Source organism: Plectropomus leopardus, chromosome 12 (assembly GCF_008729295.1).
Source record: "Plectropomus leopardus isolate mb chromosome 12, YSFRI_Pleo_2.0, whole genome shotgun sequence".
Classification (NCBI taxonomy): domain Eukaryota; kingdom Metazoa; phylum Chordata; class Actinopteri; order Perciformes; family Serranidae; genus Plectropomus; species Plectropomus leopardus.
The window spans coordinates 23,900,823-23,922,352 of NC_056474.1; the positions used below are offsets into that span (position 1 = coordinate 23,900,823).

The 21,530-nt window shown below is 37.1% G+C and overlaps 1 protein-coding gene across 1 annotated transcript; it reads right to left on the minus strand.

Moving 5' to 3' along the window:
- Window positions 1-102: 102 nt before the first annotated feature.
- On the minus strand, window positions 103-19,584 carry LOC121951291 (cell surface glycoprotein 1-like). The gene is made up of 11 exons (XM_042497556.1): window positions 19,575-19,584; window positions 18,601-18,732; window positions 16,945-17,000; window positions 13,565-13,725; window positions 13,247-13,422; window positions 8,462-8,686; window positions 6,374-6,464; window positions 3,777-3,835; window positions 3,540-3,630; window positions 2,358-2,701; window positions 103-168 (listed from the first exon to the last, which is right to left on the minus strand). Exons 2-11 carry the CDS (start codon window positions 18,703-18,705, stop codon window positions 103-105), a joined length of 1,374 nt encoding a protein of 457 aa, XP_042353490.1. The 5' UTR covers window positions 18,706-18,732; window positions 19,575-19,584.
- Between the last annotated feature and the right edge of the window lie 1,946 nt (window positions 19,585-21,530).

A 21,530-nucleotide genomic window follows, 5' to 3' on the forward strand; every position in this document is an offset into this window, starting at 1 on the left:
TCTTGCTCCCCGCTGCAGTTTCTTCTGATGTAACGCTGCTGCTCTTCTTCTTCCTCTTCCTCCTTATCTCTTCCTCTTGCCTGTGGAGCCTCAGTCTCTTCTTTAGGCTGAGTTTCCTTCTGGGACGATTTTTCTTTTTGGCTGAGGAAAGCGTAGAGGAGTTTCTGTCTAAAGATGTTGGAAGAAGAAGTTTACACACTTGAGTTAAAGTAGCAATATCACACTTCAAAAATGCATTTTACAAGTTCATGTCCTGCATTCAAATTTCACTTAGGTAAAAGTAATGGCAAGAAAAAGTACTTAAACTGTAAAAAGTACAGGTACTCATTAGGCAGCATTACGGCCTGTTATTATTTGAAGTGAAGCTAATTTTAACTACCATACTTAATGTACATTACAATTTGGAAGTTTGACCCAGGACAACAGATAATTTTATAAATTCATTCTAGGTTTCTTTGTGCACTTTTAACCTGTAAAGTAACCAGATATATACGTCGCAAAGTTAAAAAAAGAGAAAAAAAAAGAACATAAACAGGGTTCCCACACATCTTTGCAATGAATTTTCTATTTTTTTCCAATATTATTTATTTCATTTCCATGACATTTAGTAGTTAAAATGGGTAAGTCCTACAGAGTCATAAAACTTTCGGCTTACATTATTAAACACACACTTTCCGGGCATTTGTTTGATAAGCAGACTGCTGGTGCTTGTTAACTCTACTCGCTCCTTTGACATTCCCACTGCAGACTAACTGCAAATGCCAATACACCAGACCGGTACATACGGGTAAGAGAAGTTTGTCTGCCATTCTTTCTTGTAAAACAAACAACTGAAATGTAAACGCTTCTAATAATTTTGTGACCTTGCCTAAAATCTGAGCATTCGTGATACATTAACCCTTTCAAACCTATGCAAACAGGCGTGATTTCTTTGAAAATCATGATAAGGCAAAGAGCAACTTAGAAAACATGACTAACCCTAACCCTAAGTACAAAAAATGACCTAAAAATTAGCAGCTCCTTCCCAAAAATCAAAGACACCCAAACAAGGGAATGACCTTGTTTGTCTCTAAAATAATTTGAAATATAATAATTGTGATCGTTAAAAATATGGTTTAGTTTTGCAAATATTTCTCTAGCTTTTTAAAATTTTTAAATTCCTACAAATTTGCTCATAGTTTGAGGGTTTCAAATACCTGTGAAAGGTGTCTGAACGAAATAAAAGAAAAGTGAAGCCGATCAAGGTTTCAAAGGGTTAATGAATGAAAGCTAAAAAGGGGGCGTGGCCTTGGAGATGATGAAAAGCTAGTCTGATCTATGTCACATAATTCCAGTGAAATTTCAGCAGTCACGCAGTGCACGACTACATTTGAAATTACTAGAACGAGGAAGGTATTTCATGTGACAGACACGTTTTTAGGGATTTTTCTGAACATATTTTAAATAATAATGAAAATAAGGTGTACTTTAAACTTTTCCAAAGCATTCTGTTGGCACCATTTCCAGACCTTGAACAGTTTTTTAATGTCATAACCTTTCTCAAAATTTAATCACCATGGGAACCCTGACAAAAAGTAAAAAGCTGGTCTCTGAACTGTAGTAGAGAGGAAGCATAGAGTAGTTAAAAATGGAAACTATCTTAAATTTGTTCATGAGTAAACGTATTTTGTAACATTCCACCTCGTGCCACGTCAGTCAGAAGCCGCAAGAGTGCAAGTGTGACTGAGTGTGACTCAAACAAAACAGAGAGACTGCTGCTGGTGTCTTTCATTACCCAGTAAACTATAACTAACACTGATGATTAAAGCTTCAAAACCAATTTCCTGTGAGATGAAATATATTCCAGAGAAGCTCCAAGTTAAGAAACGAGAGAGAGGAAACATTTTCCGTCTACCTGTGGCCTCCAGCTCCTTCTCTGAGTCTTTGTCGCCCCCTCCTGGTTTTTCATCAGACTGCACCTCCTCTTTCTCTTGTCCGCTCTCCTTTTTCCTCTTTTTCTTTTTCTTCTTTTTCTCCTCTGCTGGACTCACAAGATTCTCCTCCTCCTTCTCATCCTCCACTCCTGCTGCCTCGCTCTGTTCCTCCTCCACATCTTTTACTTTATTCTTTTTCTTTTTAATTTTATTTTCTGGGGGAGTGATGGGAGTTCCCTCATTTTTCTCTTCTACCTCATCCAGCTCCCTTTTCCTTTTCTTCGTCTTTTTCTTCTTCTCTGATGAAGTGACCTGCGACATGTCCTCCACCCCCTGCTTCTCCTCTTCCACCTGTTGCTTCTCCACCTCCTGCTTCTCCTCCTCCACGTCCTGCTCCTCCACCTCTTGCTTCTCCTCCTCCAGCTCCTGCTTCTCCTCCTCCACCTCCTGCTTCTCCTCCTCTATTTTCTGAACCTCCTCTTCCTCTGCCACCTCTTCCACTCTCTTTTTGTCCCTCTTTCTCTTTTTAGCAGATTTGGTGGAGAGAGCAGGGTCGCTGGATGTGTCTACAGTGGAGGAGTCCGTGCTCGGTGTATCTGTAGTTGGTGTCTCTCCTTTTGCTGGTGTCTCTTTTTTGCTCTTCTTTTTCTTCTTCTTGGGTGTTTTGTCATCTTTGCAGGACTCTGCAGCCTCCTCGGGGAGCAGTTGGCTGGTTTCTTGCTCAGTTGCGTCGCTTTCTTCGACTTGGATGTTGAGGCTGATGGAGTCCGCTGGCTCTTCTGCCTTTTCTACAACAGAACAGAATAACACATCCAGGATCTGTTTCTTTAAATTTGTGAAAATACAAAGCACGTACAAATCCAGAGAGACTGGGATTTAGTTCAAGTGTTATTGCTGCTGCCCAAATTATGCAGAAATGCCATATATGAAAAAGCATAGTTACCAGTAACGTCATGCTTCAATCATCAAATGTTTTTGGCCATTTTGATGTCATCAGATAGTATCAATGGTGAGGGATAAATCACATGACGAGGTTTACAAAACATCACCATCACTATTTTACTTACAGACATAAGTACTCCTATTAGATAGTATGAAGGAGGATTAGGGCTCTATTTTTAAAAAATCTAACGTTTCAAGAATAATGTCATATGTTACCTGAACAAAGTCATAATTTTTTTAAAAAGCTGTAATATTACAAGAATTAAGTCGTAATGTAATGAAAATAGTCATACTAATTCAAGAAAAAAAATGTAATCTTATACGAATAAAATTGTATTCAATTTTACTAATTACTCTTAATTTTATTCCTATTTCTTGTTTTTAATTTTGATCTAATCCTCCCTCATAGGACACATACATTCAGGGGAGGAATATAAATCACTATTAATACAAAAGAAAATGTAATGGGCTTTTCAAAAATAGCAAGATCAATTATAGATACAATTTAAAGTACTCATGGTTATTCATTACATTAAGATATTTAAAAATTCTGTTTAAAAGTTTCACATAAAAAAAGTTCTTTTCTGTTTGTTTTTTAAATAAATGTTAAAAGGCTGGTTGTAATATTGTATGTTTTAAATAAGATTAAAGCATGGTTGTTTCCATTCAGACAATAACTGTTACCAGTGTCCGTGATGGGGTCCTCTGGAGTTGCTGACGTTGCCGTCTGGTCTTCAGGCTTCAGCGGGGAAGTGACGTCACTGCCATCTGTCATCTGAGGGAACACACGGGCAGGAACTAATTTCTTTTTGTATATGATCTTATGTTTACACTCATATTCTCTTCCAATAAGACTGTCTTTTTTAAAAATTAGTCGACAGCCGGCACATAACAGTCCCTTGAAAAAATGTTTTAGGGTACCTTAGATTTCTCCTCCTCGTTTTTCACCTCTTCCTCTTCAGGATTTTCAGAATCAGGGTCTAAAAAAACATAAGGAAACAGCATTTTGCCAATAGAGTCTGAATCTAAGGTATTCTATCACATCTGCCAAAAATTCAATTTTGTTTAATGCAGAACAGGGACATAGATGGGAAACCAGCAACAAATTACGGTGAAGTTGAATTTCACTTAAATGAAAATGATCAAAAACGTGTGCAGCATGTTTCTTTTCACAAATGTTTCTCATCTGATTCAGTGTAAATAAAAAGGGCCGATGGCTCGCCATGGCTTTGAGCTAAATGTTAGCATGCTTCTGCTTAGAGGGCATAATGTTCACCCTGGTCATCATATCAGGTTAGCACATTAGCATGCTGAGACTGATGGGAATGTCATTCATTTTCAGGTATTGCCTTATGGTGGCACAAAAATTTAACAACAATCCATTCAACAGGTCATACGGTGGCAGAGCATGGCTAAAAAGCAATTCAAGCTTCATCCAAACTGCTTTTCTTTCTGAACAAATCCAGCTGACCAAAGTCTTAATAGACTTGCAGCACCAACGCACACTCATTTCTTTATTGTTTCCAAACTAATCCAGCGCAAAGCCTTTTTTCACAGCAGACATTTTGATTTGTCATGGCTACAAAAGCACAAGTGGATCTAATTAATGTGTGCTCTTTTCCAGTAATTATTAGCATTTCATGCAGTGATTAGTAATTTTAGTTTTACCTGAGTTTGACAAGTCAAAGTGTGTGCTGAAAAACTTTCTGCACCAAAGTCATGAGTTAATTTCAAGCACTTTGGTAAATGCAGAGATTGTGTTCCAGATGACTAATTGTAAGACTAGTCATCGCTCCTGCTCCTTTCTTAACAAGCTCTGACAAGCGTAACAAACCCCTTTGAGAAGTTAAACAAGTGACTGACGTTGTGGAAAACTCTTCTGAACAGACCTGCCAGGGCTGTTTCTATGGGCTTTGGCAGCCATCCTTCAAACTCTTTGCAAGTGCTGGCTTCGAGTCCAGGTGCATCAAGGTAAAATATTCAACGTTATGTCTTTCTTTTCTGTTCCACTTGTCCTTCCCTCAAATGAAAATGAAATAATTCGAAAGTTCTGCACTGAAATAGGCAAGGCACTATGCTGCCAATTAAAAGGAAATACAGTATGTTTGTTTTCCTTTGGAAAAAAAAAAAGGAAACTGAAATGCAGGAACGAGGCTGTGCCGAGTAGGAAACTACTTAATTTGTGATTCACTTTTGGAACTGCATCTCAATACTGGCAAATAAGTTTGAAAGATCTGTTCATCCAAATTACAAAAAAAATTGATACACTTTTCCAGAACAACGTAGTTCCAATGAAAACATGTTCACAGTGAGTTCTGTTAAGTATTCAGAGTAACAAGGAAACTGAGGAAAGATGTCTCTATTTTTCTTTTTTCAATACTGCAACTGTCTTAAGCAGCACAAATAAAATTCTATTTGCATTCATTGTATTGGGGTTAGAGCAGAAAACTCAAACACAAATATCAAAACCTGGACAAATCTAACTAAAACTAGTACTTTTTTAAGGTTTTGGTGCATAGACCGTTTAAAGCTTTCCTGTGGTATATTCATGGGCTCAGAATAGATGACGACACATTATCAGTCAAACTCAAATTTGTCCTTAAGATGATAAGATAAAAAGGAAATGCTTAGTTTTAAAACAAATTACGTCTGAGTTAGAAGTGTTCATTTAATGACACAGAGATGATAAGACAAAAGGTTGAAAGCAGTTGCTATAACAATTAATAAGCCATAATAATAAACATTTTTTAACTGAAGTTACTAGCCGCTAAGCTAAAAAATCTTTTATGAGAAATGTATCAAAAAAATGACTGTTTAAATAAATACTTTAGACAGTCCCTTGTTGCAGATCCTTAAGTAAGACGTATTTTATGTATTTTTATGTGACGAAGGTGACTGTCTTAAAAGGACAGTTCACCCCAAATCAAAAAAAAAAAACATTTTCATCTTACCTGTAGTGTTATTAATCAATCAAGATTGTTTTTGGTTTTGTTTAAAGGTAAGATGAACGTCTTACATGTTTTTAGTAACAAAGCAGGCTTTTTAAGAAATTATGAAACATTTTTTGGACATTTTATAGGCCAAACAATTAATAGATTGTTGAGGAAAAAATCTGCAGATTCTTGATCATGAAAATAGTTGTTTATGTAGCCCTAAAATATTTACTTAAAAATGCAATAAGGTCTTACTTTATTTTTCTTAAATCCACCTTACAATGAATTCTATGCAACCAATTTTAAATCAATCATAACAGTGGAAACAAACCAGGACACCTGATACTGTCTCACTGTCAAGCACTGTTCCTGTTTACATTTTCATGGTAAACGTAAATCTGCCGTGAGGTCTTTCATCAGAACTTTGAAATCTGCAGCAGACGCCGTAAAAAGAAAAGCCCTCTGAGCAGTTTCTTCACAACAGCTTGTGATTCTTGTCATTGCAGTGAGAAACAGACGGAAAGATGCCATACATAACATGTAAAGAACAACCTGGTTATAGAGCATCCTACTGGCCGTTCATACCTGCAGGAGGCGGGGCTTCGCTCTCTGCTGGCTGGTCATTGGTCTCCAGAGCTGTCAGGTCTGATGTGGCGGGTTCGGTCGTGCTGGGCGTCTGAAAGAGGAATCAACAGGTCAACAACTGTCTCCAACAGCAGCCAGGAAGAGACTCTGTCTTCATCACTTGCTTCATTTTTTGTACTTTATTTTTGCAGTTTATCACGTTCTGATTCAAGCAACGAGGACATGGGCTAGAAAATAAAAAACTAGTGATATGTGGCCAGCATGCCACTAATACATAAACTCTTTGAAATCAAAATATTTTGGAAATGCAGCTGCAATCATTTAGGGGACCTAAAATAGAGTCTGAATTATGTGCCTTGCATAGAATGTTACAATGTTGGATGTTCATATAAAATGTGGCCAAATTTAAATTAATGATGTCAACAAGAGTAGGAATAAAGCCTGTGAGCAAAACCGCAGATTGTTTTTTCTGCTTCTATACTTTCTACTAGCCATTATTTCCACAGGTTATCTAAAGAAACTTAGAGGTAAAATGTAGGTAATAATCTTCCACTGCACAGGGAAATCTGAAGTATGTATGAAAGGCTAAAATTAATCCAGAAAGTCAGTATATCACCTGTGTTTGGGTTGTAATTATTTTAAGTTAGTGTTTTGTTTATAACCTGTCTGACCTCTTTTTAGTGATGTTACTGACTTTCCAGATCAGAGCAATTCATAGTCTGTACAATGTTATTTTCACTGAAAAGGATGTCCACATTAACAAAAATAAGTCCCACATTGAAGAAAAAAAAAAAACAAATTTCTCTTTGACATAGATGTGAAAAACAGTTAAAAATCAATGCTTCGCACTTAAAATTGGCACCGAACTTTAAAAAAAAATCTTGTTTAATCAGTGTAAACAAGCAGGGGTTTAAAATAACTTAACATTTCTATTTTAACATACAACTGAATGACATCGATTATTTATATTGACAGCAAGTTGTAGGGTATGAAGGATCAAAGTTACCAACATAAACAATAAATGCATAAATAAATGACTTAATAAATAAACTAACATGTTACTGCATGTACAAACATTTATCAAAAATAAATGTAGCCATTAAATAATTGATACAAAATGTGACATAAATTGATATTTCTGTCTTTGAGAAAATACTGTACATTCACTAATAGAACATTTACAAAAACAAATATTTTCATACATGCATTTAAAGTGGATGAATACATTCAAAACTAAACTAATTAAAATTGATTGCAAAAAAAAAAGCAATTTTAAGTACTTATAATAAATAAATGATTGTGTAAATTAAAAAGGATAGCAAATATATAGTGGAAATAATACAAAGATAAACAAATAAAAAAGAAAATATTAAAAATTACCAATTTATATCAGATTTTTGCAATTAATTGATGCCTACATTTTTTTAAAATATTATTTTCGGTTCATTTAACAGAAATAATTTATTTATCTTTTATTTTGGATTTTTGGACTTCCAAAAAGTAAAGGTGGCTTATTACCCTTTAATTAACATTAACTGAACATTTCTTCCAGCTATAGTGACATTTAATCCCAAGCCTCCGCATGCCAGAATATTCCTAAAAACTCCATGACTCAGCAAATAACTGCTCACGCTGATTCCTACTGGAAGCTAAACAGCACAAACAATGCACCTCAGCCAGTCACAATCCTCTGCAAAATAAGTTTCAGATGTGCAGAGGGTGAGCTGAGGGGAACAGAGGCTCGACTGTGCCAGGAGTCAACAAATGCTCCTGTTTTATGAGGCTGTGGTTAAAAGTGATTAACATTTCTGCTCATTTCTGAAGCCTTTAGAGCAGTTTGCTGTAGTAGGACGAAAATGTACAGCACAGGAAAAAGAAAATGCAAAAACTGAGAGAAGAGAAAATACGAGACAAATATGATCAAAGGGTTCAATTCCTGGTAGGTAGACTTCAGTGAAAATTATAAACTGGCAAAAAAGGTAAGAAAATCTTGGCAGCACTTAAAAGTAAAAGTCAAAGTTATTCATGTGTGTCAAAGGAATGATTCTACACAGCGACATACTGTGGATTCAGCCTCAGGTCACTAACCTGCTTCAGCTCATCGTCATCCTCTTTATGGTCCTTGCTGCTCTCGCTGTCTAAACTGGAGGTCACGGCAGGGTCAGAGGCCCTTAGCTGATCCTCAGCCTGATCAGAGGCAGCTTGTCTGGGCTCGACCGGGCTGGGTTCAACCTCCTCTTCAGAGTCTGAGGAGTTGGAGCTGGAGCTTTCTGCCTTGTTAGATGCCTCAGCAGATGCTTCAACAGGAGCTGACTGCAAAAAAAGTACAAGCAGGCGGTTAGAGCTGCTAACAGATGTATCCCTGCTATCTTCCCCTCTGTTTACACAATTAAGAGATCTCTGCTGGTTTGAAAAAACACATTCAAGACATTAAAGGCATCATGTCACTGCTCCCTCCAATGGAATTTAAAAAATGCTATTGATGATATTCTATGTATTTTTTATTATCAACAAATCCCACGAACAGGCCTTTGGTCTTCCAAGACTTCTCCAACCACTCTGTGGGTTCCTACTGATGATGTAAATCTTTAAAAACTCGTCACATGTGTATAGTCATTTTTTTTTAAAAGTCTAAATGCTGATTTACAGTAGTCCACTCAAATGGCCATCACGTTTTTGTGACATACATTTAACAAACGGCAAACACCAAAACATCTGCCGCCAAGAACTGATATTATATTTCTGGATCTGGACCGTTCATGAGGAGCGCTTTCTGATCAGCTCTGATCTGATCCCCTGATCAATTATCAACTCCACTACTCAAACTACTGCTGAGGGGAAAAAAGAGTTTGACCTGCGCTGCATTCACAGTCTCACAAAAACCTCCAAATTTAGAAAGGGTGCACAGACTGATACACAAAGGCAAGCTACTGCCACACACAGATTCTAATTGTGTGGGAAACATTAGGCTCCATAAGTCAAAGTTCAGAGCCTACGCTGTAGGTGCGGCGTCGATTCAACGCAGAAAAATCCAGCTTAAAACGCTCAAAACTTTAAGCACTGTTGTTAACCTTAATGAAACTTGAGTAAATGCTGTTTTTGTTAGGGACTATTATCAGCAACAGATTTGTTGCCGTTGTGACCTTATAGCAGCAGGACTGCATATATGAGATGGAGTCAAACTACAGAGCCTGTATTCATCGTAATGAACGATCATGCCAATGACCACATTGACAAAGTCATTCGAGACCCTTATAGCTTTAAATGATTTTGAACTTAGAATAAAGGAAGTGGTCACTGCTCGCTGCAGCTGCTTATTTAACAAACAAATTCTTTATATTATATAAATATTGCTGCCTTTTACTAGACTCTATTATGTATTGTATTTTGATATACCTTTCACTTTTGTGACTTGATGCTGCTGTCCTGTTTGTGTTTGATGCTGCTATATGACCCTGCCTTGGCTAAGTCTCCCTGGCAAAAGAGGTTTTAATCTCCTGTTTAAATAAAGGTTATATATACAGTATAAGTTCCTTGGTCTTTAGACAGTAACAGAGCTCTGAGGCAGAGAGCAATACGATATATCAGGCTTTAATTCAATCCCGACCGACTATTGTGAAACTACAAATCAAAAGTATTTCAACAAATGATTTCAAAAATGTATATTAGATCGCAGGCTGTATTTAATCTGTCCAGCTGGAGAACAAAAGAAATTAAAAACAAAACTGCCTGCTTTTAATTCTATTCAGCACAAACATCTTTGTTCTGTTAAAAGTAAGTACAGTAGTTTGATGTGGTATTCATGTTAGGAGAGAGGGAAAAATCTCTAAAAGCCGCAACTCTGCTGCTGTCAGACACAAAGCAAAGCAATCAGGGTTTTGTCGACAGAAACACAAAGAGCCATTAACACACCGACAGAGACACACACACACACAATTTGTCTCAGAAGATTATCATTCTGTCACACACACAGTTTCTGTCCAAACAGCATTATCTGCTGCATCACTGGGCCAAAAGAAAAGAACAGAGACAAGACAGGGACACATACACATACGCTTGTACACACACACACACCCACACACACACACACACTCTCTCTCTCACTTGTACACACACTTGAAATAACAAACGAGCACAAACTAACAGATACAGACGAGACGAGTAGACATGAAAATGACTGTGTGTATTTCAGAAGGATATAACAACACTGGAACTACTGTCCATCTATCAGCACATTATTACAGTGACTGGACAACAGCTATGTGTGTGTGTGTGTGTGTGTGTGTGTGTGTGTGTGTGTGTTTTTGTGAGAGTTGTGGTTTCCTGCTGCTAGAGAAACATGCAAGACTGGTTACATTCAGCTGTTTCTGTTTTTAGTTTCTCCATCATCATTCATCATGAACTAAATTAGATGGCAAAGTATACTGTGGTAAGTTTTCACTCCTTAAGGCCGTGGGTACAACACAGGGAAGGCGTAGTTGCACACCCTGTACGGTAGCCTGATGTGCACCTCCCCAAAAATGTAATTACGCATTGCAGTGAAAAAGAACTTCTGCTTTGTTAGTAAACTGAAAACCAATTCGCTCAGAATAAACAAAGCTTTTATTTACTTTTATTTTACAGATAAGAACCAATAACTTGCGAAGACAATACAGCCCCCGCAAAAAAAGCATCTGAAATCTTGTGTGTGATTTATCCTGGCTTCATATGAGTAAAGTCTGCTAGCCACAACGCTAATTTATGCAGTTTAGGATGCCATGTTGTCTTTGTGAGGAAAATGTGTTTAGTATCAAAAAAGTGTTCTGTCTGGGAACCGTATGACTTACTATGGAGCCAAATTTTGACTTTTGTGAAATGCTGTTGCTGTTTAGCCATATTTTACATGTTTTGGTCGAATCAATCAAACTTTACACCAATCCACAAAAAACTCAACACATAGAAACCCGACATCATCGAGCAGTTTGGAGGTGTAATTGCAGAGCAACACAGACACACCAAGTATAAATGCTCACAACAGTGTTGGCCACTCTGTGTAGACTAGAGCCTACATGCAATATAAATTAATTTAATGCATTTTGAGATTGTAGTATTTCTTCATGGAGGTATCCTACTTTATCTAAATGTCTTCGAGGTCTAATTTGAGTTACATCTGTACTTTGTTACAAGCAAGCCTGTTGAAGCAAACAGGAGAAAATGAGAAAATGCTCAGGTGAGAAAACACTAAAACTGAGTATTTTTACATTATCCACTTACAGTGCATCACTGCAGAGGATTTCAGTAGTATCACTAATATACAGATATAAATATTTGAGATAAAATTAGGGATGATCCAAATGTTTTTGGCTTCTGATGTGATGCTTACTGTATATTTACTGTATATGTTTATTAATTATGTTTCTGCTACATGTGTACAGCTACTCAACAGGACACATTATTTTTCCTTAAAAAGCTTATCAGATGAAATTATAGATATGAATCACAGTTGAACTGGGAGAAGGAGACGCCTCGCATTGATGAAATCAGTTGGATTGATTAAATAGAGAACTCCTCCGTAATGGCAATGGCAGTTTTATGTATTTAGCACACTTGAGTAAGGAAAGAGTTAAGCATGTTTGTTTTAGCTGATAGTGACCCATTAAATACCCCACATTTGCACCAACACAGAGCTTTAGGATTTGATCGGGACACACACTCAAAGCACAGTCTGCACTCTCACAGGAAGATAGCTGATATAAGCACATCGTAAGAATATAACTTGTGGTTTTCTTCAATTGTCAGTAGGCAAGCAGAAGAAAAAAAAAGACAGACATATAGGTCTCCTGTGATGTCGTTTTTAAGGGCCTACATAAAGGATGTATTTTTTTTAAACTTCAGCAAACACAAGCATCTGTTCATTGTTCTCCATTTCAAAATGTCAATGAGGGTGCCTATCTCATCTCCTGGCAACGATGGTTAACAGCTGCACTTTGTTGACTAAAGGACAAGCAGCACATGGATCCTGACAAGAATAAAAAGTGTGAAGGCATACCAGATTAGAGGAAGGGGGATAGCATCAAACTCACTGGTTTAAACTGGAATTAAACACTGTGTGAAAACAAAAAAGAAAATTTTGTTCTTTTTTCTTTCATTTGGTGGCTGCAGCTTTGGGGCAGCAGCTAACGATTTAGTGCCTCAGATGGTTCAGGGACTTCATCTGTCCCACCCCCCACTCTATGAAATGCTGGTCATGCACAAGAGTTCATTCAGAGCAAGACTTACTCCTCCGAGATGCACCACATGAAGTCATTCCTGCCTGTGGTCTTCAAATATTTTGTGTCAGACACTAAGTCAGTAGACTCAGACCTTTTCTACCTGTCAGCAGCAGCTATAACCCATAACTTAGTTATTATTTACAGTTACAACAGTGAAATTACTTTACTGTTTTTACTGCAAAACTGTAAAATATGCAATACTGACTTCAAGCACTCTACAATATTTGTGCAACACTTAAGCTGTGCAATATTTTAACTAAACATCTATTTATTTCATTCTTAGCTATTCTATTCTTTCTTTTTATTTATATTTAATGCACATATTTCTTATCAAAACAAATCTGTTATTTCTTATTTTCATACATATACTATGTATATATATTATCATTTCTGTATACCTATATACAGCGTAAGAGCAAGTGTACCATGTCCCAATTTCGACTCGAGGGTCAATTACATAATATTAAATTTACACTGGTGACCTTCCAATAATAAGCCTGTTTCTGTTAAGTTTTGTGCTACTGCCGTTATCTGCACCTGTTAATAAATTGTCATGTATTGAATGTTTGTTTTTTTATATGAAATGTGAGACACTCGTGTCTGCCTGCCGGTCTCTGCTCACCTCTTGCTTTGGTTTTGTTTCCTCCTCCTCCGTTTTTTCTTCTTTTTTCTCACCATCTGAGTTTGTTGTTTTGGTTTCACCTGCAGGATGCAGCAGCTGCTCAGTGACTGTGTCAGCGTCTCTCTCCTCACAGGGGAGATCTGCATTAGACGACTCAACACCATCTGTTGTGGACTCTGAAGCAGGGGGTAAAAAAAAAAAATGTAATGGTTTTGGGGTTGTGGTTAAAACATTAGTTATGTATCTAATTACGACATACATATTGTTAAGGGAAAAAATACACCTAAAAAAACACACACAAAAAAAAATAACACTTACCAGGTGGCGGTTTGGCATCCACATTATTTTCGTCAGTAGTAAGTTTGGTGTCTGCACCCTCTTCCTCTTCGCTGGTGGCAGGTTCTGGTTTGATGCTGCTCTTCTTTAAAGAAGTGGAGTCTTCTGTCTCCTGCTTGGCATGCTGAGCTAGAGAGCACAGCCTGCAACACACACACAAATTTAATTCTATATCTGGCTGATTCTGGAAACATCTCAGTGGATTTACAGACTTGAATGTGATTATACGGGCATATTGTTATCTAAGTATCCAAATCCACACTTAATACAAATCCTAAGCAGGTTTGTAGTATACAGTATTTTCACACTGAAAAAGTGACAACATTTAGAAAAACTGACTTATATAGTAAGAGGGAAAATTGAGATTTTTTATGAGATGTGGACACCTTTCATAGAGTTTATGAACAACTTAACTGTGTAGATGATAGTGATTAGAAAAAAGAGGCCCTATCATCATTACTCAGAGGTAGCTTTAAACTTATAGCACAGCAAGAGTATATGGCTAATAAACAGAAAGAGAAAATAAAAGGATGACTGTTTAGTACTTTTTTCTTAATTATTTATTTATTTATTTTGTTTTATTTAGTTAGCAAATTGTGTTTGCTTGATTTTTTTGTTTAAATGTACTAAAGTCTGTAAGCAGACATCATATAAGTATATGTGTTTTTTTCTTTTTCCTTTTTCTTTCTATGTATGTTTAATATTGTTGTTATTGTTATTATGTTTTTATTGGTCTAGTGTCTATTATTATTCAATATTTAATATTTATTATTATTATTTACTATTATCTGTTATTATTTGATTAACTAATTTATTTTTATTTACAATTGATGTCTGCTTGGGTTTTCCCCCATGCCGAGTTTTGCTGTGAGGTGTGGGAGGGATGGGTGTTAGTACGCGGTACTGATCTGTTCATTTTAAATGATTTAAAACTCAATAACCATATCTTAATTTGAGATTTTTAAAAAAAAAGTTACAAAATAAAGTATAATCAAAGCAGACAAGCAATGTACCATATATACACAATATGGTTTCTTTTGGAATGTGTCATAAACGGTAGGGCTTGTAATATGGGGAACATCAACATCGACGATATGATAAGATTAACCATTGAGGCTTTCACAAAATATCTGTGCATTTTTTTGATAAATAATCATCAGTAATAATGGATGTGGATATAATGACTAAGTGGGTAAGCAGAAATAACAGTTAGAACAGTCTGGTGGTTCAGACTTAATGCAGACTTTAAAACCAAGAAACGACGACACAATATTAAGACATCCAAAATCTAAGACAATATCAAGTCTCACTGCCCAGCCCTAATGGATGGATATTTGTATACTATATTGCAATGCTCAGAGGAAATGGAGGAGCCGCTCACAGCTGAAAGAAATTTAAATAAATTGTGCGCGATGGCTCCAGAAAGATCTTTGGAAAACACAAATACATACTGTAATCAATCATAAGACATTTTGCTGTCTTCGTGAAGTTCAACATTCAAAGTCGCAGTTTTTCTTTATACTAGCTGCTCAAACAGTATGTTGTGACAATTTGTGTGCAATACGTACTACTATATAACATTAGTATGCTGTAGAGCTTGCAAGGACGAGTTGATTGATCAATTAGTCAAAGGAAAATGAATCACCAACTCTTTTGATAATCCCTTAATCAATTAAGTCATTTTTTTAGCAAAAATGTCAAACATTTTCTGGTTCAAGCTTCTTAAATATGAGACTTTGCTTCTTCTCCTTGTTATTTCTGATGGTAAATGAAGAGTCTTTGGGTTTTGTCCTGTTGGTTGGACAAGCAAAGCAACTTAAAGATCCCATTTTGGGCTCTGGGAAATTGTGATGCACATTTTTGTTCAATTTTTTTCTTTTTTTTTTTTTACAATTTATAGAGTAAACAATTTATCGTGAAAGAAATAGGCAGATTAATCAATAATGACAATAATTGTTACTTGTAGGATGTAGATTGGATGTTTTAGTTTGTCCGTCCTTAAAGTGTTCAGGAAGTTTCATTTGCAGGAGTTTTTAACAGATAGAATGAATTCCAGACAAGTAAAAACGAGTCCAAAGTGCATCTTGACATCTTTACTGCAGAAAACTGACATGGGACCAAATCATGTGTCAAGCAGCCAAGAACGACAGATGTCTGTGAATGTTGTGAAACCTCAAAGAGAGTCGACAAAATGTTAACAACCAGAATAAATTATTCTGACAGGGGTATGTGTATGTGATGGAAGAGCAAAGGGAAGAATGAGCTCGATTTGCATTGTCTGATCTTTGATAGAAGTGTTTGATAGTTCACATTTACTACAGAAAAAGCTTCAGAGATGAGAGCTGTATTATCCTCGGACTTATAGTTTCTCAGAGAAACAGAATGATGTGTTACTGCTGGTGGTAAAACTGGGTTGTTTTATAATCAGGACTGTCTAATATTCAAAACAATTTCATATCTTTTCATTGACTGGCTTTTATTTGTACCATTTTAGTGTAAGATTCACAGTGGGGAATGATAGATGTAAGCTGATGTCATTCATTCAATCATTTATCTGCGGCCCGTTAAATCCTTTTCAGGGTAGCAGGGATTTGAAGCTAGTCCCAGAATGCACTGGGCTGAAGGCCAGGCAGTCATTCTCACACACACACACACACACACACACACACACACACACACACACACACACACACACACACTGACATCCTGTGTGTATACAGTTGGAGTCTCTATCTAAGCTGCATGTCTTTGGACTGTGATACCTGCTGTGCTATCATGATTCCCAAAAAGCAAGGTCATAAAATCCAATGATAGAAAAACAACACAGGAGTAAAAGACAACTAAATCACTGCACATTGAATAAAAAATTACGAGCTTAAAAAATAAAACTTTCCGCAAATAAGCTTTATGTATTATCCAGGTTAAACGGTCAAACTGCCTATAAACCATAATGCACACTTAATCTAATACCTAACTGTATTGTAAACAATATTATAACTACTTGCACCTCTAATGTACATCACATTATTGGGCACTGTCATCGTAAAGTGTAAATTCAGAGTAGAGAATCTATTTAACTCTAGTTGTTTTTTGATATTTATTGTGTTTTGTTTCTTAGCTTCCTGCATGTTTCCAATGACTTTTTAATGACTTACGTGGCTGCACAGAGATTTATTAAAGTATTCTTTAGAAATCCATCAACAATGTCTTATGACATTTAATTAATTTTTTTTTACTTGTTAGACTTTTCTTTTCAGACTGGGGCAAAAGGTAATTGTTTCCATTATTTCATTCATTCATTCATTAATCCATCAACTAAAATAAAAGGTTCACACTTCCTGCACTATGTATGTTAGACTTACTTCATCCAGCCAGTGTAGATATCATGTAGGCTGGAGCTCTCCTCTGGTGTCTCCACCTAAATACACACACAAACAAACCCACACACACACATGCACACACACGCACAAAACACACAAAATAAATACAGTAGCCTGGAAAGTACTTTGCAGTTTAAAACTTGAACAAAATGTGCACACTTTTGAACGGTCCCCTTAACGTTGCATCTATAATCGAGTTACTGGACAAAATTCTTGTATCCCAACAGTGATAATGAAGATTTAAGAAAAAAAATGTTGAAAAGGAAATAGCAAATTTCCTGTGGTTCAGGAATGCTTCACTTTGATGCCACATGCTCCCGGAAATGAATCCATGCAGCGAAATACAAAACCAACAATATGAGGGTGTATGAGGCACTTAAGTTCAAACAGGGGAATAATGCACACAATATTAAAAGAGTATGGCTTCTGCGGGAGCCTCTTAGAGTAATGGAGGGTTTAAACTTGGAGACTGTTTAGTATGGAATAATGTTGAAATGATTTTCCTCTACTGTGGTCTTCCTAAAACTGTCAGCAGAAACTGTTGATGATATTTTTAGCCTAGGAGCATGAAATCTTAGACTTGTGAAAGACTGAAGCTCAAGTTTCCCCATAGCAGAAAATTCACACATTTGTAATCATTGTAGAAAACTAAAACTACAATAAAAGTGTCATAATGTAGAAAGCATGATGGAAAAATGTGCAAAACACTGCAAATTCACAGGTTTGTTCATCTTACCAGCTTGCTCAGTTCAGATTTTAAAGTAAATTTTTAACTAAAGATAATTGCGTTCATTGAACATCCTAAAAATAAAGATCAAAAAAGCAGTATGTAGCCTTTCTTTCAGACTCTTACTGTCTGTGGATGCATCATGACAATGCATATGCACTTTGGACATTTTAAAGTTGCAAGTTAATTGTTCTCATCAAATGGTCATTGTTAATGTATCAACCTAATTTGTCCATAACACATCAGAAAACAGTGAAAAACATCCAGCATAATTACATTGAGTTGTACAACAAAAATCCAAATACATTCAACTCAAAAGGCAACAACAACACAAGAAAGCAGCAAATATTCACATTGGAGAAGCTGTAACAAGCAAATTTGGGGAACTCTTGCATTAAAAATGACCTGGGCAACTGATTCAATATCAAAATAGTTGCAGATGAATCTTACTGTTGATCAAGCAATAGGCGAATCACTGCAGCTCTAGGACATTTAAATTAAAAAATCGCAACTTTTATCACTTAACATTACAAAAGTGTAAGGTTTTGAATGGGTTGCCAGTGTGCATTAGCAGGCCTGCAGCAGGGTTGTTTTACAGCCATGCAGCCGCTGTAACAAAATGTTCTTTTCCTCCAGGAGGCCTCACCAAAGAGCCATGTGCTTTAACACAGACACTCACATACAAGCTGACCTACTGCCTGCTGCACTAGAGCAGAAACACATTGAAATCGCTTTTATATTTAATTTAAGCTCTTATATAATATGCAACATGCACATGCCCGCTCAAGAGATAGCAATAATATCATCAATCTGAGAGGAAATAACAAAAAAATAGCGAGGCACAATCAAGTGAGTTTGCTTCTTTAGTAAATCAGGCTGTAAATGTTGAAGAATTAGAGCAAACTTCGTACCTGAGCGACGTGTTTCTCCAGCACTTTGGCAGCTTTGTGGTAGCCATTCACCTTCAGGTGCTGGAAGATTAAATACAGCAGAGTGCCGTCCTCCTCCGAAGCCATGCTGTCCGACTGGACCCACTGACACGACTGGGAAACAGGAGAAAAACTGGAATATTATTGAGGAGTTATTAACAGTTCAGTTCATGCTCGCTATTCAGCGTGCGGCCATGAGCATCTGAAGACGCCCCCCTCGAAATGCACCATGGGAGGTGGAGTTTTTTTTTTTGTTTTTGTTTTTTAAGTTAAATGGACAAAACATTTCAGAATATTAGCAGCGTGAGGGCAGAATAAGTAGCCTACAGATACAGCATTGACTTTAAAAATAAAGTAAAAAACAGGAAAAAAGAGCAAATGAAACTAGAATGAGAATAGAAGTAAAAATATCAACTACACAAGCACTTGAGGACAAAATTACAAAATAAAATGAAAGTATAGCATACAAGAAAAGCATGAGATGTTACAACACGTTATTGCAAAGTAAGTTTTAAAATAATACTTATGATTGGAAATAAAAATGGTCTTATCCATCTTATATCTTGGATTTGATGGTTTGATGGATGGCTTGTGGCCTTTGCAAATTAAGCAAAATGCTTCTTTTTTTATTAGATTGAAGTTCTAAACGCAAAGAAGTAGTCAGCAGTCAATTATATGCGTGTAGCCTTTCAATATTTATCATCCACACTGGTAACTGCATGTTAGCATCGAAAATAGCACCTAAGTTAGCACTGGTTAGCACCTGTCGGTGTAGCATGCTAACCTGCGAAAATATGTCATTTGTAGTCTTTTCAGAGTGCATATCGTCATAATTTACAGTAATTATATTCGTTAATGATGTAATCACCCAATCTCTTATTAATACATTAAACTCAAAATCATGAACTGGTTTTGTTTGACTGCATTTGACAAAATGTTTGCTAATGAGCTGTTACCTGCACGTATTGACGGCGGGCACAGGTTCAAACTGCCAAACAGGAAGTAAGACCTTCCAATGGGCTTTGAGAGGAAACTCAGACTGTACCATGTTGAGCACAATGTAGGGGTGCAGGTTTTCATTGTTTCAAGGAAAAGCAAACTGACTTATATTGTTAATATTTCGCTGTTAGAACGATTAGAATAATGATTTAGGGAAAAAAGTTTTGTTGTTTTTACATAGAAACGTTATTTTTTGTCCTAATTGATTACATTTTGTCTGAGTTTCCTGTTTAAATGTAAGTTCATTGCATTCAGATCATGGCTGTATTATCAGAATCAGTTCAGCTTTATTGGCCAAGTATGCTTACACAGACAAGGAATTTCACTTCAGTTAGCTTTGCTCCCAATGTACAGGAAACATTAAATATAAAAGGAAAAGAAAACAGAAAATAAGAAAATGAAAAATAAAAAATTATAAAAACAGAAAAATATAGTTTTAAATTGCATATCTACAAGCCCTAATTAAACAAGCAATTAACAATTAAATAGCCTGGGGGAAGAAACAGTTTCTGTGTCGGGTTGTTTTGGCGTGCAGTGACCTGTAACGCCTACCAGACCGGAGGAGTTGAAACAGTTTGTGTGCAGGGTGTGTGTGTTGTCTGTAGCGATGTTATCTGCCCGTTCTACTGACCCTGGACCAATGGATGGAGGGAAGGTCGGTCCCGATAATCCGCTCTGCAGACCTGATTGTCCTTTGCAGTCTGTTCCAGTCCAGTTTGGTGGCAGATCCAAACCAGACAGTGATGGAGGTGCAGAGAACAGACCGGATGATGGATGATGGCAGCAGCTCCTGGGGCAGGTTGAACTTCCTGAGCTGTTGCAGGAAGTACAGTCTCTGCTGGGCCTTTTTCTGGACAGAGTCTATGTGGGAGGTCCACTTCAGTTCCCCAGGATTGGAGATCCCAGAAACTTGAAGGTGTCCACAGTAGCCACTGTGCTGTCCAGGATTGTCCTAAAGCACAGTCTTGAGTGGGTTCAGCTCCAGGTGGTTCTGGCCACATCAGAGGACTAGCTGTTCTACCTCTTGCAGACTCACCACCGTCACGGATGAGACCGATGACTGTGGTGTTGTCTGCAAACTTCAGGAGTTTCACAGAGGGGTCCCCTGAGGTGCAGTCATTTGTGTAGAGAGAGAAGAGCAGTGGGGAGAGAACACACCGCTGGGGGGCGCCAGTGCTGGTAGTCCGGGTGCCGGATGTGACACTCCCAAGCCTGACCTGCTGCCTTCTGTCAGTCAGGAAGCTGGTGATCCACTGAAAGGTGGTGATTGGCACTATGAGCTGGATGAGCTTTTCGTAGAGGATTTCTGGATTGATGGTGTTGAATGCCAAGCTGAAGTCCACAAGCAGGGTCCTTACGTACATCCCTGGGGAGTTAAGGTGTTGCAGGATATAGTGCAGTCCCATGCTGACTGCATCATCCAGTTTGCTCAATAGGTAAACTGCAGGGGGTCCAGCAGAGGGCCTGTGATGTCTTTCAGGTGGCTCAACACAAGTCTCTCAAAGGTTTTCATTTCTTTTAATCCTGCGATGGAGGGCTTCTTGGGGACTGGGATGATAGTGGAGCGTTTGAAACAGAGAGGTTCACACAACTCCAGGAATCAGTTGAAGATTTGGGTTAAGATAGGGAAGTCGGTTCAGATCAGTGACTCCAGCTTAAATTTTCTTGTGTTGGCGTATCTTTTTCTTATAAGTTTATTAGTATTACTTTATTTTTTCAATTTTTATTAAGTTCCAACAAGCTTAAACAGATTATTGGCAATTGATAAACATCAATTAAGATAAAAAAAACAGGTGAAGATAACACAGGTCTGTGTGAGTTTTCCTCTCACCACTCAGCCAGTCCTTATACTCACCATGCATAAAAATATATCATAATTACAAATACCTATATATTTTGACTTTGTGCTTTAA